Source organism: Molothrus aeneus, chromosome 1 (assembly GCF_037042795.1).
Source record: "Molothrus aeneus isolate 106 chromosome 1, BPBGC_Maene_1.0, whole genome shotgun sequence".
Lineage (NCBI taxonomy): Eukaryota > Metazoa > Chordata > Aves > Passeriformes > Icteridae > Molothrus > Molothrus aeneus.
In genome coordinates this window covers 5,054,856-5,075,840 of record NC_089646.1, presented here as the reverse complement: position 1 = coordinate 5,075,840, position 20,985 = coordinate 5,054,856, and the positions used below count along the sequence as shown (strand labels likewise).

Sequence of the window (20,985 nt, the reverse complement as noted above, 5' to 3'; positions counted from 1 at the left end):
TCACTGTACCATCCCCAAGAGTGACAGTGCTCTGGCACCTTTGATCTCTTCTCCAGAGCAGGGAGGGAATGGCTGGTGACAAAGTGCAGCCTGGAGCACTGCACTGTATCATCAGAATGGACTGGTGTGCCAGTGCAGGTGCTCATTTTATCACACTGGATTAGGGCTTTAGTGCTCACACAGTTTAAACATTAATATTTGCCTATTTAAGCCACAGGCACCGGCGCAGCCTGGCCACAGAGGTGCTCGCCATGGCTGAGTTTGGGGATCTTTTAAGGGCTCTGGGGGAGTTTGGGCTCTATCAGAAACTGCTGATCCTGCTCCTCTCCCTGCCACTACTTCTCAACCCTTTCCAAATGGTTGGCCAAGTGTTCATGGTGGTGGAAGTGCCTCACCACTGTGACACCAGCTGGATCCTCGCCGTCGGCCCCAACCTGACGCAGGAAGAGCAGCTGAACCTCACCCTGCCCCGGGGCCCCGACGGGCACTTTGAGCAGTGCTCCATGTTCTCCCCGGTGGACTGGGACCTGGATTCCATCCTGGCCTATGGACTGAACCACACTGAGAAGTGCAGCAGTGGCTGGGTGTACCCCTCAGAGCAGCCACCGTCCCTGCTGACCGAGGTCTGTACCTGCTGCTGGATCTGCTGGGATGTGGAAAGGAGGGATGGGAATATCCTGGCCTGTGCTTTGCTCAGCCAGTGACAGCTGTGCTGCAGAAGAGCTGTGGCTGTGACTTTCAAAATAATGTCTTTAGTCAAAAGTCAAAAGCCTTATTCACTTCCCTCTATAGTTATCCGGTTTTCTTTAGACAAAAATTCTTCAGCGTTCTTCACTTCCCTCTGTGGTTCTCCAGCTTTCTTTAGTCACAACTTCTTCAGCCTTATTCCCTTCCCTCTATGGTTATCCAGCTTACTTTAATCAAAGTTCTTCAGCCTTATTCCCTTCCCTCTATGGTTATCCAGCTTACTTTCTGCAACTCTAAAATATCTGAATTATCAGTGGTTCCAGTAATTTCTCCACTGTAAATGTCTGGATCTGCAGATTCCGGGGATCCATTTTCAGTTTAATGTTGGGCACTTTTGTTGACATTTCACCTGGGTACAAAACAAGAGAATTGCAATAGGCCAATATTAACCATGACCACAAGCCTCATTGCCTTCTGGCATTGCCTTCTGGGAGGGGGTGGAATATCCTGGCCTGTGCTTTGGCCAGCCAGTGCCAGCTGTGCTGCAGTCAGGCTGAGATTTACTGCAGGGTTTTGCCTCCATCACACAGATGGATTCCCTGGGAGCTCGTTGCATCAAGGACATGGTGAAGATGCCTGGGGAGAGCACAGGCAGGGACTGTGGGGGTGTGAGTCCAGGACATTTCTGCCCACCATCCATCCCCTTTCCACTATCCAGACCTTTGACTTCATGATGGATCTGCCTGGAGGGATCTTTTGGCCATCCCTGCCACAGTAGCCCCTGTTCTTCTGCCTGCTTCTACTCACACCATCTCCTCTGTGAAAGACATTCACCTTCCAAGTGCTTGCATTGATATTTCTTGGGCCTCCAGGAACCTTCAGGGCTGCAACAAGACATGCCAGGGCCTTGCAGTTGAGCAAAAGCCTTGTTTATCAGCAGCTCAATTTCTCCATTCTGCCTCATCTCCCACCTTTCTAGTTTACATGGTAGTGGTCTGTCAAAGGTTGTACTTGATGTTCTTGGAGGTCTTTCCCAACCTAAATGATTCCATGATTCTGTGATTCTCCCTCTGTGGACCTTTTCTCCTTTCTCACTTTCCCTCAGTCCTCCTCCCTCCTTTCCTACCTGCCAGCTCCAGCACTTTCTCACAAGTACCTTCCATGGAGCTGGGACACAGGAGAAAGTCCAGCCTCTGGCATTTGCAGAAGCTCCTTGGTGTCCCTGGAGCACCAAGTCCATTTCAGACAAGGCTTCCCTGCAGGTGTCAGCAGCTGCATCCCTTGCCATTCCTCCTTTATCAGTAAAAAGCACTGCTCTCCTCCTCTTTCCACCCTGCCCTGCCTTTTCAGCCAGACAAGAAAGCTGATACAGCTCTCACCCCAAGGCCACACTTTAAATAAAAGCTGACAACCAGAATGCTCCCTCAGGGACCTTTGGGCTGCAGGGGAATCCTGCAGATGCCAGCACCCAGCAGAGGGGCACCAGCCCCACCACTGATTTGTGCCCTAAGTGCTCACCATGAAGGGCTCAAGCCCTCCTGAGGGCTTCTCTGCTCCCAGGGGCTGGAGCAAGAGCTCAGGCACACAAATCCTGCATCCACCACCAACCAGAAAGGCTGCCCAAGCCCAGAGAGCGGCTGGAGTCTGTCAAAACCAACAGCTTCTGTCTTTTCCTTCCTCCAGTTTGACCTGGTGTGTGACAGGGCGGTCCTCAATGACATCTCCCAGTCCATCTACATGGCTGGGCTTCTCATTGGAGCCATGATCTTTGGGATGCTAAGTGACAGGTGAGGAAACACAGCTCCTTCCCAGAGACTCTGCCCAGCACCCAGGGACAGCCCAGATCAGGGGGCAGACTGTCCATGCACTGAACCTTCACAGGATGCAATCCCCTTGCCTGAGATTGGGCATCTGGGCCCCACCTGAGAGGTCTGGAAATGTCTGAGGGTTGAAAAGAGAGGCAGATACAGCCTTGTGGGGGGTTCCTCACAAATCACAAGTTTAGCCCCTGCTGGTGTCTCAGGCTTTGCCAGAACCATGATGTGTCAACACTGGAGACACTGATTTTTCTGCACATTGTTTCTTGGGCTGTAAAGAAGAGCTATGTTCACATGGATGTCAAATCTCCTCTGGTTTCCAAATCACTTTGCATCCCTCCTGTGCTCTTCCCTCTCCCCCTGGGGTCTCTCCAGGTACTGACTGAGTCTTCCCTCTCCTTCCACAGGATTGGCAGGCGGCCAGTCTTTCTCATCTGCATCCTCCTGCAGGGCGTGTTTGGCCTGGCAACTGCCTTTGTGCCCCATTTCTATGTGTTCATGGCCTTCAGGTGTGTCGTGGGAGCTGCAGTGTCAGGAATTATGATTGCAGTCGTGTCCCTGGGTGAGTGGGACGCCCTTGCCCTGAGGGAGCAGACTTGGCCTCACAAGACACAATAACAAAAGAGAGCCCAAAACAAAGCCTGAACCTTTGTTTTTCCTCTTAGCTACAGAATGGGTTGGTGTCTCCCACCGGACAAAGGCGCTGCTCGTCACTCACACGGCTGCCGCCATCGGTGACATGTTGGTGGCTGGTTTGACTTATGGGATTCGCCACTGGAGGCTGCTGGAGATTGCAGGATCTGCTCCTATGTTTGCCCTTTTCTTCTACATCTGGTAAGGAGGAGCAGGGCAGTTGTTCTGTAAGACACAGCCCTGATGTGAGGGTGTGAGTGAGGAGGAGGCGGCAGCTCAGAACCAAGCTGGGTCTTTCCCATTGGAGTGCAGGTGCTGGAGGAGCTGCTGCAGAGCTCAGCACATCTCCCTGGGCACTGCACTGCTGACAGCAGCAGCTGCTCTGCTTCAGGTCTCCAAATGTGGCCTTTGGAGCCTTAATTTAGGTACTTAGACCCATTGATCCCATGGGCCATTCACTTTAGAGCTGGACTTGATGATCCTTGTGGGTCCCTTCCAAGGCTGAAGGTTCTGTGGTTCTGGGATCTGGTCCTGTGGTGATTCCAAGGCTTGCTGGACATGGTCCCAGAGAAAGGGGCTGTGGGGGAGCTCAGCAGGACACAGCAGCATGTGCTGGCCTCCTCTCCTGGCAGGGTGCTCCCAGAGTCAGCTCGCTGGCTGGTGACCAAGGGCAGAATCGAGGAAGCCAAGAAGGTGCTGCAGAAGGCGGCAGCCACCAACAAGCGCAGCCTCCCACCAGAGCTCCTGGAGCAGGTACTGGGGGTCCTGGCCTCAGACACTGCCCTGGGCCTGGCAGCAGCCCCTGGAGCTCAGCTCATGCCAGAAACATCTCTGCATTCCCACTGGGGCTGGGCTGGCCATGGGCTGTGGGGGACTCCAGCTCCAGCTGAGTTCCACAGGGACGCGGTCAGCGAAGAGGCCCAGCCTCTGCTGAGGCTCAGCCTGGAGCTTTCTGGGGTTCCCCCTGGGGGTGTGGGAAGGGTTGAAATGCTTCCCTCGCTTTTCTCCTCTGAGGATTCCAGGAGTGTGACTGATCAGCACAGAGTCTCTCTCTTTAGTCTCTGGGTTTCCAGGCAGAAATGCCTGAAGGGGAGTTCCCTCCTTGCCCACCCCAAAGTTCCTCCACTGGGCCAATGTTCATCCTGAGCAACCTCTCAGTCACCATCCCCTGTGCTGGGCACCCTGAGGGCAGTGGGGCTGCCCTCCCTGCCAGAGCACTGGGGTCACAGACCTGCCCCACTGAGGCTTCCCATGGTCTGCAGGTGGGAAAGGAGCTGGACATGGGTTTCCTTTTCCTGCTCTGACTCTTTGTCTTTCTGTGTTTTGAAGTTGAAGCCTGAGAAAGAGGTCAAGTCTGGAAGTTTCCTGGATCTCTTCAGGACAAAGAACCTGCTGAAGGTGACTTTAATCATGTCATGTGTCTGGTAAGATATACGCTCCTCCCCTCTGTTAAAACTACTAGTGAAAGAGAAGACGTTGATGGTTGACAAGAACTGTACATTAATGTGATTTTTCTGGTAATACACACGTGAATGTCTTGACCTGCTGTCATTCTACCTCGACATACAGGACCAGATTTACCATGTCTGGGCATGGGAAGATGATGATTATCCATGATACTGTCGGTTGTGTTAGAAAGGCTTGAGTAATTTCAGCTTTGGCAATCCCTGGGCCCTGGAGGAGTTTTGTGCTTATCTAGAAGCTTTGGGTTCAGTCTAGAATCTGCTCTCCATGTGGGGACCCATTCTGCTTTATCTCCTGCAACTATGTCCCACACAACTTTCAAAGGTGATGACTAGAACCAAAACAGAGATTGCTGGGAATTTAAGTAATTTGCATGCGTTCTAACTTTTCTAATTTTAGGTTATAAACCCCCAGAAAACATCTGGTGACATGTTCTATCCTGCTTTACTTGAATCTCAGGTTTGCAGACAGCATTGTCTACTATGGGCTGAGCCTCAGCGTGACGGATTTTGGTCTGGACATCTACCTGACACAGCTGGCCTTTGGGGCAGTGGAGCTTCCAGCTCGAATTTCCTGCATTTTCCTGCTGGAGTGGTTTGGGAGGAAGAAAGTGCAGGGCATTCTCCTGCTGCTGGCTGGCCTGATATGCCTCATCCTCACCGGCATCCCTGAAGGTGAACCTTCCCAGCCTGTCAGCAGAGCTGGGCAGTGCCCTGCACATCCCTACCCTTGCTCAGAGCCATCCTCCCACCCTGCCAGACCCACGCTCACTTCCACAGGCTCAGCTGCTCCCTCTGTCACAGCCCCCAAGCTGCCTCATCCCCAGCATTCTGGCTTCTCCTCACCTTGGATTCCTTCTCCCTCAGGGCTGTGCTGGTTCTCCCACAGCTCCTGGCCCTTGGCAGGCAGGGTCCATAGGCCACCACCCACCCACTAAGACACCACCACCCCCTGGCAGAAAGCTACAGCAGAAGTGCTTTAAAAGCTACCATGTCTCCCTTTCTTAGATGAAGAGAAAAGGCAAATGCCCACTCCCCCTCATCAGTTTGCATCAGTTTGTGCCCCAGTCCATACCCCACCCTACCTACTGTGCCAGGGCTGTGAGTGAGACTGCAGGTAACAGTGGGGCTTTGTCAGGCCGGGCGTTGTTCAGAGAGTTGCGACCTTCCCAAAGAAGTGTCTTGAAAAAGACACCTCAGGGTTACAGGCACGTCTGTGCTCACGCTGAGTGATTTCAGATCTTTTGTGATCCAGGAAATGCAGAAGGAGAAATGGAGTCTTTGTGTAGGGTTCCAAGGAGTGTCTTTATTGAGCTTCTTCCCCAAAAGAATCCAGGGATGAAGAGACTTTCAGGCAGGGAAAGCAGGGATTTATATTTGGATTTTGAGGGGCAGGGCAGAACACCATGGCCAATGGGATGAGGGCACAGGGGTGGAGCAAGGAGCAAGGGGCAATGGGATACACTGAATCTGCATGTCACAGCAAGGCATGGTGGGAGAAACCTTTTTCCTCACCCTAAAAAGGGTGATTATTGATTGAGATAACCCTCCAGGGGGGCATCATGGGCTCCTCCCCTGCTGGCTCAATGGCCTCCAGAACTCCCCCTTCTTTATTTTATAAAAAGGCTTGCAGGAGGAGGTGAGTAAATGGTACAGGGAGGAGGTTATGCAAAGAAGGGAAAATACTGGGAAGGAGAAAGTCAGAGGAGGGGACATGATACAAAGGTAAGTATGAAGGTAAGTATGATTCTGGGGAAACAACTTGTTTAATCTGTGTCTTGTCTGGTACTTTGCGTCGTCTGTTATCTGGTGACAGGAAGGTTGACTTGGCATTGTAGTTGATGATGCCATCTTCCTCTCCAGGTGCTGTTCCTCTGGTCTTCTGGTAGACCTGTATTTGTCTCAGTAGAACTTTTGTTATTTTCCATGGAGGCAGTGTTTGCTGTGCCTAAGTAAGGTTTTTGGTTGTTTTGGGAGCCATCTTGGGCCTGATGATGTTGAGACACAGGCATAGCTTCTCCCCAAGATAATCAATACGAAAGGTCCAGATATTTGCTGGGTTTCAGGATCCTTAATCAGCACCAGCGGTTTCTCTTCAAGCTTAGCTCTGCCCAAATTTCAGAAATGCTGGGGTATGGGGGGGTTTGGCTCTGAGAAGGAACAATTTAGAAAATTAATAACATAAAGAGCCTTACAGAGCCTCTCAATGGGAGCTATAATCTCTGTTCCTCCCCACTGCTGATTGAGGACCCATTTAAGGGTGCCATGAGTCCTTTCTACAATTGATTGCCCTGTGGGAGACTGTGGTATGCCTGTGCTGTGCTTTACGCCCCATAGGTTAAAGAACTCTTAGCTTGTTGGAGACATAAGCAGGGCCATTATCAGTCTTGATGCTTTCTGGGACTCCCAGGGTTGCGAGCACCAGGAGGAAGTGCCTGATGTTGAACGCTACGTTTAGCGTTCTCTCCTGCGTGTGCTGAGGCAAACACCACACCAGAAAAGGTATCTACAGATACATGAATGTATTTTAACCTCCCAAAAGATGGGAAGTGGGTCACATCGGTCTGCAACAATGGCAACTCTCAAGGTCTCTGGGGTTGATCCTGGAGCTGGAAGGATGGAATTTGGTAGGCTTGACAATTTCAGCAAGTGGCTACCACAGCTCTTGCTTGCTCTCAGGACGGGTGAAACATGCTCATGAGAGCTGGGATGTTTTGATGATAGAAAGCATGTGACAGCTTTGCCTAGGTGAAGATGTCAGGAACGCTGGCAGTTTTAGCAGAAATGGCTAGTGTGTCTGCCTTCTTGTTTCCCTCCATGATGGCACCTGGGAGGTCAGTGTGTGACCTCGCATGCATTATGTGGTATGGTTGCTTTCTGTGGGAGATGAGATATATTAATTTAGGAAGCATGCAGTACAAATTTTGTTTGAGACCTCTTTTAAAAAAGAATGTTCTGCCCTCATAGCTACTCTGACTACGTAGGCCAAATCTGTTACCAAATTAAAAGGTTCTTGGAATTTCTCAAAAGCTCTGATGACGGCAGCTAATTCTGCAATTTGTAGGGATCCTTCCACCATTTGGACATCAGACTCCCACTTCTGTGTCCTGGGATCCCTCCAAGTCATTACTGACTTGTGGGATCCTTCTAAGTTGTCAGTAAAAACCATTGGAGCTTTGAGAGGTGTTCTACTTTGCATTAGTTTAGGGACCAGACTGACAACCAAACTGAACAGTTTGTGTTTTGGAAGATGCATAGAAATCTGGCCCATGTAGCTATCTAGGGTGAACTGGAGGCTCTCACTGATCCCCAGTTGTCAATGGGAGGTGAATGCATATGAACTCATACCCCACAAGAGTGCAGAGGGGAGTCCTAGACTTTTTGATTAGATTTGCCCTAATTACTTGAGGAGTGGTATTGGTCTTGGTAGATTGATTATGGGGATTTAAGGTTATAAATCTCTTAAGATTCCCCATAGAAAACTTAAATTTCCCCACTACATGGGCACCCACAACTTGGAAAAAGACGTCTCTTTGAGGAGGGCTCAGCTTAGGGCAACTGAGATTGCTGACCATCCTCCAACTTCTATCCCACACCCAGCAGCAAAAGAGAGAAAGAAAGGCAAAAGACCCCAACACAAACTCACAACCTTTTCTTTGGGCTAGCAATGACCGCTGGGCCAATGAAAACCTGCTGGATAGGTGGTCAGCCCATTGACCGGCCTCCAGCATCTTCTTTGAGGTCTTCAGAGGGTCCCAGTGGCCCCTCGGAGAGCCCTCGCCAAAACGCAGGGGGTTCTCCTTGGAGAAGTGGCTGCACCAACAGCGACTTTTGTCCTGCAGCAGGAGGCTGCAGGAGACTCATCTTCAGAGACCTCTTTGCAGAGGCCTCACATTGGGCACCACTACTCACAGCGGGCATTGTTCAGAGTGCCACAAACTTCCCAAAGAAGTGTCTTGAAAAAGACACCACAGGGGCATAGGCACGGCTGTGCTCACGCTGAGTGATTTCAGATCTTTTGTGATCCAGAAAATGCAGAAGGAGAAATGGGGTCTTTGTGTAGGGTTCCAAGGAGAGTCTTTATTGAGCTTCTTCCCCAAAAGAATCCAGGGATGAAGAGACTTCCAGGCAGGGAAAGCAGGGATTTATATTTGGATTTTGAGGGGCAGGGCAGAACACCAGGGCCAATCGGATGAGGGCACAGGGGTGGAGCAAGGGGGAAGGGCCAATGGGATACACTGAATCTGCATGTCACAGGAAGGCATGCTGGATGAAGCCTTTTTCCTCACCCTTACTGAGATGGTTATAGCTTGAGGGGTTTTCCCTCCAGGGGAGTGTTGTGGACTTTTTCCCTGTAAGCCCATCAGACTCCACAAGGTATCCCAATGCTTTCCAGGTCAGGGACATGGCACTTGCAACTAAGCACTCCCCAAACACCTGTGCTGGCTCAGCAGCTCACTTCAATTGCACATCTAGAAATGCCCAAGGCCTCAGGAGGAATCTGGGTCCTCTTTACCAGAGGGTATTTTCCAGGTAAGGGTATGCTGGGCATCATTTCCAATGGGTTAGATGGTAACTTTGCTTAGCAAGTCTATCAGAAAGGGCTGTCCCAAGAAGTCCCACTGCAAAGAGTTCTGGTCCCAAGTGAACAATCCCCTGCAGGTTACAGTGGTCATTTCTCCTCCTCTCCTCAGAGCAGCCTGTGGTAATCACTGTCCTGGCCACCATTGGCAAGTTCACAGCCACGGCCGCTTTCTCCACCTCCTACGTCTACACTGCTGAGCTCTTCCCCACCATCCTCAGGTGAGATGTCCCCACACATCAGAGCTTCCTTCTGCCATGGCTGGAGGTGGCCACAGGGCCACATTCAGTGCAGGAGTGTTGACCCCTGCCCTCCCTGTGCCCCTCTCTCCCGCAGGCAGACGGGCGTGGGGCTGTGCTCGACCATGGCGAGGGTGGCTGGGATCCTGGCCCCGCTGATCATTCCCCTGGCCCAGTACCACCGGGCCATCCCCAAAGCCATCTTTGGGAGCATCCCTGTGCTGGTGGCCCTGTTCTGCATCCTGCTGCCCGAGACCCGCGGCGTTGACCTGGCAGATGACACAGGGAACCAACAACCACTAGATGAGGTGGGTACAGGGAACTCTGAATTTAAGGGAAAAAAAATACCCAAAACAGCATTTTTAAGGCAAGGAAATTATCAGAATCAGGGATGAATACAGTCTTGTCTTCTCATCTTTCCTTCTTATCTTCAGGAACAGAAAACTGAAGTCTCTCTCTGAGACACCAGAGATGATGACAGAGACTTGGAGAAGGATGTCTGCAGATGCTCAGAGAGCAAGCAATGACTGGACAGGCACCACTAACAGCCAAGTCTGAGTCCATCATTCTTGAAGCAGACCAGGGAGGCATTGCTGCCTGGAAACTGGTCTTTCAGATGATGGACACAATATCCATGGTCACAGGGAGAGGAGATCTATGTCACTCTGCCTTTGAAACAGATGCACTTCCAAGTGTCCCTGAAACCCAGTTTGGTCATGCCTGGCTGGCCTGCCAGCTGTGTTCCCCAGTCCTTTGCAAGCTGGTACCCGTGGAACCATCCCTGTCGTGTTTTACAGCAATAAAGAATCACCTGTAGAGTGGCTGTACTGGGCAAAAGCAGGTGCTGGGTTTGTCCCTCCTGCTCTCAATCCCTTGGGTCGTTGGGCTGCACCTCAGCCCAAGCCTCCACGTTTGATCAGGATGTCACTGCACCCCTGTCACACACGTATTTAGCTTTTCTTTCCATGTGGTGTTGAAGTTGAGTTTCTACATGAATAAAAAAATTATGCTCTGAGTTTGATAAGAGACACTTGTAATGCAATATGTGAATAATAAATGGTGTTGACTTTTTTTTTTCCTACTGTTTCACAGTTGGCCTTTGTAACTGCTCTTGGCTCTGGAGTGTGCTCCTGGAAAAAGCCTGCACTGAGCCTGCAAACCTACCAGGCTGCAGGCAGGATGGTGCTCAGGGGTCAGGAGGGAGCAGTGGAGAAGGGAAGATTCTTACCTGGAATCACCTACACCAAGCAAAGAGAGCAGGGGTGTCCCTGGCCCAAGGACAGAGAGCAGAGAGGCCCTGGAGACACTGGGGATGGGGATGTGCCTGATGGGAAGCAGGGTGGGAAGGTGTCCCAGAGAGTGGCTGCAATCCAGCAGGGCCAAGCCCAGCTGAAGACAGGACCTGCCTGTGCCTCCCTGCCTCCCTTCCTGGAGCCTGTGAAAGCCCTGCCTGGTGCCTCACTTGCTCCCCACCCCACACACCAAAGCACTAAACCCAGCCCCAGGATGTACCTGGGGGGCACAGGGGGCTGCACTCTGGCTGCCACAGAGGTGCCAGTGACACAAAACAAGGTCTGTGGCTCACTGAGCACACCCAGTGAAGGAGGCACAATCACAGATGACAAACCTGAGCAGATCACAGCCAGCTAGCCAGTTTGCCAGGAATAAAGACACAAGCCACTCAGGGAGTCCAGCCAGGAAGCAGCTCAGATGTGCAGCAGAAACCAGGTCAATCTGCTTTTCAAGTGACATCAGAACCTCAGGCAAAGCCAAGCTGGTGTCATTTCCCAAATCCTGTGTGCTCTGAATGTCTCTGGGTGTAACCTGCTCTTTTCCCTGAGGGTACTCTCTAAGCCACGTCTATTTTAGGATTATCCCAAGAAACTGTAGTTTAGATCTACTTTTATGATTAACCAGTGTTTCTACAAATGAAAACAGAGAGCTTGGGACACAGCTCTCAAGAGCAAGTCTATTGGACTACCAGACATATTTCCTGCCCCAGAGGGGAAGTGTTCTTCTGCTTCTCTTCCATATTCTCTCACATATCTCTGTCTCCAGGATGCTCTCTGTAGTCATTAAACCACTAATGGGAGCAGCAAATTTACTCTGTTTGCATCCCCACCCCCAGCAAAATTAACCCTCATTTGCAGAATCCCAGCTTCACGCCTCAGACACAAAACTTGAGCTGCAGCTCAGCCGCCTTCAGGAGGCCTTGTGACACTTGTCAGGCTGGAGAAGGACAAGATGTCACTATACCATCCCCAAGAGTGACAGTGCTCTGGCACCTTTGATCTCTTCTCCAGAGCAGGGAGGGAATGGCTGGTGACAAAGTGCAGCCTGGAGCACTGCACTGTATCATCAGAATGGACTGGTGTGCCAGTGCAGGTGCTCATTTTATCACACTGGATTAGGGCTTTAGTGCTCACACAGTTTAAACATTAATATTTGCCTATTTAAGCCACAGGCACCGGCGCAGCCTGGCCACAGAGGTGCTCGCCATGGCTGAGTTTGGGGATCTTTTAAGGGCTCTGGGGGAGTTTGGGCTCTATCAGAAACTGCTGATCCTGCTCCTCTCCCTGCCACTACTTCTCAACCCTTTCCAAATGGTTGGCCAAGTGTTCATGGTGGTGGAAGTGCCTCACCACTGTGACACCAGCTGGATCCTCGCCGTCGGCCCCAACCTGACGCAGGAAGAGCAGCTGAACCTCACCCTGCCCCGGGGCCCCGACGGGCACTTTGAGCAGTGCTCCATGTTCTCCCCGGTGGACTGGGACCTGGATTCCATCCTGGCCTATGGACTGAACCACACTGAGAAGTGCAGCAGTGGCTGGGTGTACCCCTCAGAGCAGCCACCGTCCCTGCTGACCGAGGTCTGTACCTGCTGCTGGATCTGCTGGGATGTGGAAAGGAGGGATGGGAATATCCTGGCCTGTGCTTTGCTCAGCCAGTGACAGCTGTGCTGCAGAAGAGCTGTGGCTGTGACTTTCAAAATAATGTCTTTAGTCAAAAGTCAAAAGCCTTATTCACTTCCCTCTATAGTTATCCGGTTTTCTTTAGACAAAAATTCTTCAGCGTTCTTCACTTCCCTCTGTGGTTCTCCAGCTTTCTTTAGTCACAACTTCTTCAGCCTTATTCCCTTCCCTCTATGGATATCCAGCTTACTTTAGTCAAAGTTCTTCAGCCTTATTCCCTTCCCTCTATGGTTATCCAGCTTACTTTCTGCAACTCTAAAATATCTGAATTATCAGTGGTTCCAGTAATTTCTCCACTGTAAATGTCTGGATCTGCAGATTCCGGGGATCCATTTTCAGTTTAATGTTGGGCACTTTTGTTGACATTTCACCTGGGTACAAAACAAGAGAATTGCAATAGGCCAATATTAACCATGACCACAAGCCTCATTGCCTTCTGGCATTGCCTTCTGGGAGGGGGTGGAATATCCTGGCCTGTGCTTTGGCCAGCCAGTGCCAGCTGTGCTGCAGTCAGGCTGAGATTTACTGCAGGGTTTTGCCTCCATCACACAGATGGATTCCCTGGGAGCTCGTTGCATCAAGGACATGGTGAAGATGCCTGGGGAGAGCACAGGCAGGGACTGTGGGGGTGTGAGTCCAGGACATTTCTGCCCACCATCCATCCCCTTTCCACTATCCAGACCTTTGACTTCATGATGGATCTGCCTGGAGGGATCTTTTGGCCATCCCTGCCACAGTAGCCCCTGTTCTTCTGCCTGCTTCTACTCACACCATCTCCTCTGTGAAAGACATTCACCTTCCAAGTGCTTGCATTGATATTTCTTGGGCCTCCAGGAACCTTCAGGGCTGCAACAAGACATGCCAGGGCCTTGCAGTTGAGCAAAAGCCTTGTTTATCAGCAGCTCAATTTCTCCATTCTGCCTCATCTCCCACCTTCTAGTTTACGTGGTAGCAGTCTTTGAAAAGTTGTACTTGATGTTCTTGGAGTTCTTTCCCAACCTAAATGGTTCCATGATTCTGTGATTCTCCCTCTGTGGACCTTTTCTCCTTTCTCACTTTCCCTCAGTCCTCCTCCCTCCTTTCCTACCTGCCAGCTCCAGCACTTTCTCACAAGTACCTTCCATGGAGCTGGGACACAGGAGAAAGTCCAACCTCTGGCATTTGCAGAAGCTCCTTGGTGTCCCTGGAGCACCAAGTCCATTTCAGACAAGGCTTCCCTGCAGGTGTCAGCAGCTGCATCCCTTGCCATTCCTCCTTTATCAGTAAAAAGCACTGCTCTCCTCCTCTTTCCACCCTGCCCTGCCTTTTCAGCCAGACAAGAAAGCTGATACAGCTCTCACCCCAAGGCCACACTTTAAATAAAAGCTGACAACCAGAATGCTCCCTCAGGGACCTTTGGGCTGCAGGGGAATCCTGCAGATGCCAGCACCCAGCAGAGGGGCACCAGCCCCACCACTGATTTGTGCCCTAAGTGCTCACCATGAAGGGCTCAAGCCCTCCTGAGGGCTTCTCTGCTCCCAGGGGCTGGAGTAAGAGCTCAGGCACACAAATCCTGCATCCACCACCAACCAGAAAGGCTGCCCAAGCCCAGAGAGCGGCTGGAGTCTGTCAAAACCAACAGCTTCTGTCTTTTCCTTCCTCCAGTTTGACCTGGTGTGTGACAGGGCGGTCCTCAATGACATCTCCCAGTCCATCTACATGGCTGGGCTTCTCATTGGAGCCATGATCTTTGGGATGCTAAGTGACAGGTGAGGAAACACAGCTCCTTCCCAGAGACTCTGCCCAGCACCCAGGGACAGCCCAGATCAGGGGGCAGACTGTCCATGCACTGAACCTTCACAGGATGCAATCCCCTTGCCTGAGATTGGGCATCTGGGCCCACCTGAGAGGTCTGGAAATGTCTGAGGGTTGAAAAGAGAGGCAGATACAGCCTTGTGGGGGGTTCCTCACAAATCACAAGTTGAGCCCCTGCTGGTGTCTCAGGCTTTGCCAGAACCATGATGTGTCAACACTGGAGACACTGATTTTTCTGCACATTGTTTCTTGGGCTGTAAAGAAGAGCTATGTTCACATGGATGTCAAATCTCCTCTGGTTTCCAAATCACTTTGCATCCCTCCTGTGCTCTTCCCTCTCCCCCTGGGGTCTCTCCAGGTACTGACTGGGTCTTCCCTCTCCTTCCACAGGATTGGCAGGCGGCCAGTCTTTCTCATCTGCATCCTCCTGCAGGGCGTGTTTGGCCTGGCAACTGCCTTTGTGCCCCATTTCTATGTGTTCATGGCCTTCAGGTGTGTCGTGGGAGCTGCAGTGTCAGGAATTATGATTGCAGTCGTGTCCCTGGGTGAGTGGGACTCCCTTGCCCTGAGGGAGCAGACTTGGCCTCACAAGACACAATAACAAAAGAGAGACCAAAACAAAGCCTGAACCTTTGTTTTTCCTCTTAGCTACAGAATGGGTTGGTGTCTCCCACCGGACAAAGGCGCTGCTCGTCACTCACACGGCTTTTGCCATCGGGCAGATGTCAGTGGCTGGTTTGAGTTATGGGATTCGCCACTGGAGGCTGCTGGAGATTGCAGGATCTGCTCCTATGTTTGCCCTGTTCTTCTACATCTGGTAAGGAGAAGTGCAGAGCTTCTGGAAGACACAATCCCAGGGCTTTAGCCTTTCACAGTGACCCCGAGATGTGTTGGAAAGTCTCTCTTCCCAGCCTGGCGGTTGAAGGAGTCAGAGCTCTTCAGTTCTCGGTCTCACCGTTGTTTATTGTTTCTTATCTATAAAATTCTTTCTCCTGGCCTGCAGAGGTCTGTCCAGCAGGTCAGACAGAGGCACTCTGTCTGCCCCCGGGGCTGTGTTATCTTTTTATATTAAAAACTACGTGTACAATGTTTACAATTACTTCCCAATACCTATCACCTACGTTAGACAGTGAGCTTCTCCTCTAAACCAATCTAAAAGTGCTAACACCATAGCAGAAGATGGAGGCCAAGAAGAAGGAGAAAGGCTGGACATGCTCAGCTTCCTCCACCTTGCCCCCTGAACCCCCATTCTAAAAACCACAAAAATCTATTTATCCACCCCGTGACAAACTAATTATTATTCTACTTATACTTTTGTGGTTTGCAGATCTTCATATAAGGTTGGTAACTTGCTCCATGGGTCATAATCAAAGTCACAGGCATCTTAGGCTCTGTGCCAGGGTCTCTGAGACCCCTGGCAGGGGTCTTGGCAATCCAGGAGAGACAGAGAGATGTTCTGAATTCTGACAACACAGCCCTGATGTGAGGGTGTGAGTGAGGAGGAGGTAGCAGCTCAGAACCAAGCTGGGTCTTTCCCATTGGAGTGCAGGTGCTGGAGGAGCTGCTGCAGAGCTCAGCACATCTCCCTGGGCACTGCACTGCTGACAGCAGCAGCTGCTCTGCTTCAGGTCTCCAAATGTGGCCTTTGGAGCCTAAATTTAGGGTACTTAGACCCATTGATCTCATGGGCCATTCCCTTTAGAGCTGGGCTTGATGATCCTTGTGGGTCCCTTCCAAGGCTGAAGGTTCTGTGGTTCTGGGATCTGGTCCTGTGGTGATTCCAAGGCTTGCTGGACATGGTCCCAGAGAAAGGGGCTGTGGGGGAGCTCAGCAGGACACAGCAGCATGTGCTGGCCTCCTCTCCTGGCAGGGTGCTCCCAGAGTCAGCTCGCTGGCTGGTGACCAAGGGCAGAATCGAGGAAGCCAAGAAGGTGCTGCAGAAGGCGGCAGCCACCAACAAGCGCAGCCTCCCACCAGAGCTCCTGGAGCAGGTACTGGGGGTCCTGGCCTCAGACACTGCCCTGGGCCTGGCAGCAGCCCCTGGAGCTCAGCTCATGCCAGAAACATCTCTGCATTCCCACTGGGGCTGGGCTGGCCATGGGCTGTGGGGGACTCCAGCTCCAGCTGAGTTCCACAGGGACGAGGTCAGCGAAGAGGCCCAGCCTCTGCTGAGGCTCAGCCTGGAGCTTTCTGGGGTCCCCCTGGGGCTGTGGGAAGGGTTGAAATGCTTCCCTGGCTTTTCTCCTCTGAGGATTCCAGGAGTGTGACTGATCAGCACAGAGTCTCTCTCTTTAGTCTCTGGGTTTCCTGGCAGAAATGCCTGAAGGGGAGTTCCCTCCTTGCCCACCCCAAAGTTCCTCCACTGGGCCAATGTTCATCCTGAGCAACCTCTCAGTCACCATCCCCTGTGCTGGGCACCCTGAGGGCAGTGGGCTGCCCTCCCTGCCAGAGCACTGGGGTCACAGACCTGCCCCACTGAGGCTTCCCATGGTCTGCAGGTGGGAAAGGAGCTGGACATGGGTTTCCTTTTCCTGCTCTGACTCTTTGTCTTTCTGTGTTTTGAAGTTGAAGCCTGAGAAAGAGGTCAAGTCTGGAAGTTTCCTGGATCTCTTCAGGACAAAGAACCTGCTGAAGGTGACTTTAATCATGTCATGTGTCTGGTAAGATATACCCTCCTCCCCTCTGTTAAAACTACTAGTGAAAGAGAAGACGTTGATGGTTGACAACTGTACATTAATGTGATTTTTCTGGTAATACACACGTGAATGTCTTGACCTGCTGTCATTCTATACTCCAAATACATGGTAAATACAGATTTATCATGTCTGGGCATGGGAAGATGATGATTATCCATGATACTGTGGGTTGTGTTAGAAAGGCTTGAGTAATTCCAGCTTTGGCAATCCCTGGGCCCTGGAGGAGTTTTCTGCTTATCTAGAAGCTTTGGCTTCAGTCTAGAATCTGCTCTCCATGTGGGGAGCCATTCTGCTTAAACTCCTGCAACTATGTCCCACATAACTTTCAAAGGTGCTGACTAGAACCAAAACAGAGATTGCTGGGAATTTAAGTAATTTGCATGCGTTCTAACCTTTCTAATTTTAGGTTATAAACCCCCAGAAAACATCTGGTGACATGTTCTATCCTGCTTTACTTGAATCTCAGGTTTGCAGACAGCATTGTCTACTATGGGCTGAGCCTCAGCGTGACAGATTTTGGTCTGGACATCTACCTGACACAGCTGGCCTTTGGGGCAGTGGAGCTTCCAGCTCGAATTTCCTGCATTTTCCTGCTGGAGTGGTTTGGGAGGAAGAAAGTGCAGGGCATTCTCCTGCTGCTGGCTGGCCTGATATGCCTCATCCTCACCGGCATCCCTGAAGGTGAACCTTCCCAGCCTGTCAGCAGAGCTGGGCAGTGCCCTGCACATCCCTACCCTTGCTCAGAGCCATCCTCCCACCCTGCCAGACCCACGCCCACTTCCACAGGCTCAGCTGCTCCCTCTGTCACAGCCCCCAAGCTGCTTCATCCCCAGCATTCTGGCTTCTCCTCACCTTGGATTCCTTCTCCCTCAGGGCTGTGCTGGTTCTCCCACAGCTCCTGGCCCTTGGCAGGCAGGGTCCATAGGCCACCACCCACCCACTAAGACACCACCACCCCCTGGCAGAAAGCTACAGCAGAAGTGCTTTAAAAGCTACCATGTCTCCCTTTCTTAGATGAAGAGAAAAGGCAAATGCCCACTCCCCCTCATCAGTTTGCATCAGTTTTTGCCTCAGTCCATACCCCACCCTACCTACTGTGCCAGGGCTGTGAGTGAGACTGTAGGTAACAGTGGAGCTTCCCAATGCTTTCCAGGTCAGGGACATGGCACTTGCAACTAAGCACTGCCCAAACACCTGTGCTGGCTCAGCAGCTAACTTCAATTGCACATCTAGAAAATGCCCAAGGCCTCAGGAGAAATCTGGGTTCTCTTTGCCAGAGGGTATGTCCCAGGTAAGGGTATGCTGGGCATCATTTCCAATGGGTTAGATGGTAACTTTGCTTAGCAAGTCTATTAGAAAGGGCTGTCCCAAGAAGTCCCACTGCAAAGAGTTCTGGTCCCAAGTGAACCATCCCCCTGCAGGTTACAGTGGTTGTTTTTCCTCTTCCCCTCAGAGCAGCCTGTGGTAATCACTGTCCTGGCCATCATTGGCAAGTTCACAGCCACGGCCGCTTTCTCCACCTCCTACGTCTACGCCGCTGAGCTCTTCCCCACCATCCTCAGGTGAGATGTCCCCACACATCAGAGCTTCCTTCTGCCATGGCTGGAGGTGGCCACAGGGCCACATTCAGTGCAGGAGTGTTGACCCCTTGTAGGAGCGTCAGGGGGTAGGACGGTTGGGGTGGATGGAGACAAGAGATCTCTGAGGCCAGGTCTTGGAACTCGGGGTTTATTGCAAAGGGCCTGGGTGCAGGGCCCTGCTGGGAGCTGCCAGACACAGCTCAGAGCAGGACTGAGAGAAGAGAGGGGTAGAGAGGATGAGAGGGTAAGAGAGTAAAAGGGTAAGAGTGTGAGGTTCCCGTTACAATGCCATAAATCTTCTTCTGTGCTGAATATTCTAATTCTCACTAACCAATCTAGTACAAGATACAAATCCTATAGCATTTACATACAGCCTGTAAGAATCATTACATTACCATACTGCCTTACATTTTAAACCCTAAAAACTCCTCTTTGGGCCCCTTCTGCCAAGCTGGCAGGGTCTGCTCTGACCCTTGGTCCTGTCTGCAAGCAGAGGGTGTTGTTTCATCAAAAGGGGATCACCTTCAGCTGGCCACACCATTGTTTTCCAGTTGTTCAGTAACTGAGGTATCTCAAAGCACGCTTTCCTTTCAATCTCACTTATAGTTTCCATATTCTCAAAATCTTTTGCCAGGCAATCATATTTATAAGGCTTTCCTGTTTCATCTTCCCCAACACCCCTGCCCTCCCTGTGCCCCTCTCTCCCGCAGGCAGACGGGCGTGGGGCTGTGCTCGACCATGGCGAGGGTGGCCGGGATCCTGGCCCCGCTGATCATTCCCCTGGCCCAGTACCACCGGGCCATCCCCAAAGCCATCTTTGGGAGCATCCCCGTGCTGGTGGCCCTGTTCTGCATCCTGCTGCCCGAGACCCGCGGCGTTGACCTGGCAGATGACACAGGGAACCAACAACCACTAGATGAGGTGGGTACAGGGAACTCTGAATTTAAGGGAAAAAAAATACCCAAAACAGCATTTTTAAGGCAAGGAAATTATCAGAATCAGGGATGAATACAGTCTCGTCTTCTCATCTTTCCTTCTTATCTTCAGGAACAGAAAACTGAAGTCTCTCTCTGAGACACCAGAGATGATGACAGAGACTTGGAGAAGGATGTCTGCAGATGCTCAGAGAGCAAGCAATGACTGGACAGGCACCACTAACAGTCTAGTCTTAGTCCATCATTCTTGAAGCAGACCAGGGAGGCATTGCTGCCTGGAAACTGGTCTTTCAGATGATGAACACAATATCCATGGTCACAGGGAGAGGAGATCTATGTCACTCTGCCTTTGAAACAGATGCACTTCCAAGTGTCCCTGAAACCCAGTTTGGTCATGCCTGGCTGGCCTGCCAGCTGTGTTCCCCAGTCCTTTGCAAGCTGGTACCCATGGAACCATCCCTGTCGTGTTTTACAGCAATAAAGAATCACTGTTGCAGTAAAGACACATGTTTCTTCATCCACCATAGCCAATCCTTAACCTTCACAGCTCATATTCATATGGTTTTCTAAAGGCATCCTGTTTAATTCTAATTGGTTAGTAACTTATTGCAACTCACTTCATTGGTTTGTTGTTGCTCATGTCCATGCATGATAAAGGCTTACTTCTTTACAGATGTTTCCTTTTTTTCTTCACTGATTCTCATGAGTTCAGACTTCTTATTTTCACAGGTGTCAGATGGTTCTCACAGGTAAAGGCTGCCAGGCTAATTCTCAGAGAGACCTGTCAGGCCAGCTGTTAGCTGTACCCAGCAGAAGCAGTAGGCCTGAACTATGATTTTACAAGGCCTTTCTTTTGTAAGGTTTTACCCAAATGCAACAAATCACCAGTAGAGTGGCTGTACTGGGCAAAAGCGGGCGCTGGGTTTGTCCCTCCTGCTCTCAATCCCTTGGGTCGTCGGGCTGCACCTCAGCCCAAGCCTCCACGTTTGATCAGGATGTCACTGCACCCCTGTCACACACAGCTTTTCTTATTTAGCTTTTCTTTCCATGTGGTGTTGAAGTTAAGTTTCTACATGAATAATATAAATTATGCTCTGAGTTTGATAAGAGACACTTGTAATGCAATATGTGAATAATAAATGGTGTTGACTTTTTTTTTTCCTACTGTTTCACAGTTGGCCTTTGTAACTGCTCTTGGCTCTGGAGTGTTTTCTACACAGAAGTTGTAAGTCTGTAATTTAACATGCAGATGGAAATGAGCTTTGTTTCCATCAGACACAAACAATGCAAAAACAGAGTGTTAAAGCAGAGTGGCTGACTTCAATAAGGACTTTTTTCTTTTTTCAGTCTTCCAATGAACAATCTGCATTTATTTTCTCTACTAGCAGCTGTAGAAGTTTTCTGAATTGCATGGGAATGCTGCAATTTGATGCCAAATTGTGTGGGCATTTGGGCAGTTTTCCTCAGTCATGGTGAGCCTTTCACAGTGACCTTCAGTTGGCTGCTGCCAGCTCAGTCATGACATTTTAGTGTCATCTAGAGTCATGCAAAAGGAAGAGAAGGGTGGGCTCCTGTCCTCTGCTAATT

At 50.9% G+C, this 20,985-nt stretch overlaps 2 protein-coding genes across 2 annotated transcripts; both read left to right on the top strand.

Annotated features, from left to right (window-relative positions):
* The first annotated feature begins 251 nt into the window (after positions 1–251).
* LOC136556325 (solute carrier family 22 member 13-like) lies at positions 252–11,274 on the top strand. Its single transcript, XM_066549471.1, has 10 exons — positions 252–623; positions 2,371–2,474; positions 2,912–3,066; positions 3,170–3,338; positions 3,770–3,890; positions 4,467–4,561; positions 5,061–5,275; positions 9,295–9,403; positions 9,519–9,729; positions 11,263–11,274. The coding sequence occupies exons 1-10, from the start codon at positions 252–254 to the stop codon at positions 11,272–11,274; spliced, it is 1,563 nt and encodes a 520-aa protein (XP_066405568.1).
* Positions 11,275–11,919: 645 nt separating this feature from the next.
* LOC136556318 (solute carrier family 22 member 13-like) lies at positions 11,920–20,151 on the top strand. The gene is made up of 10 exons (XM_066549459.1): positions 11,920–12,291; positions 14,038–14,141; positions 14,578–14,732; positions 14,836–15,004; positions 16,058–16,178; positions 16,753–16,847; positions 17,350–17,564; positions 18,337–18,445; positions 19,174–19,384; positions 20,128–20,151. The coding sequence occupies exons 1-10, from the start codon at positions 11,920–11,922 to the stop codon at positions 20,149–20,151; spliced, it is 1,575 nt and encodes a 524-aa protein (XP_066405556.1).
* The last annotated feature ends 834 nt before the right edge of the window (positions 20,152–20,985 follow it).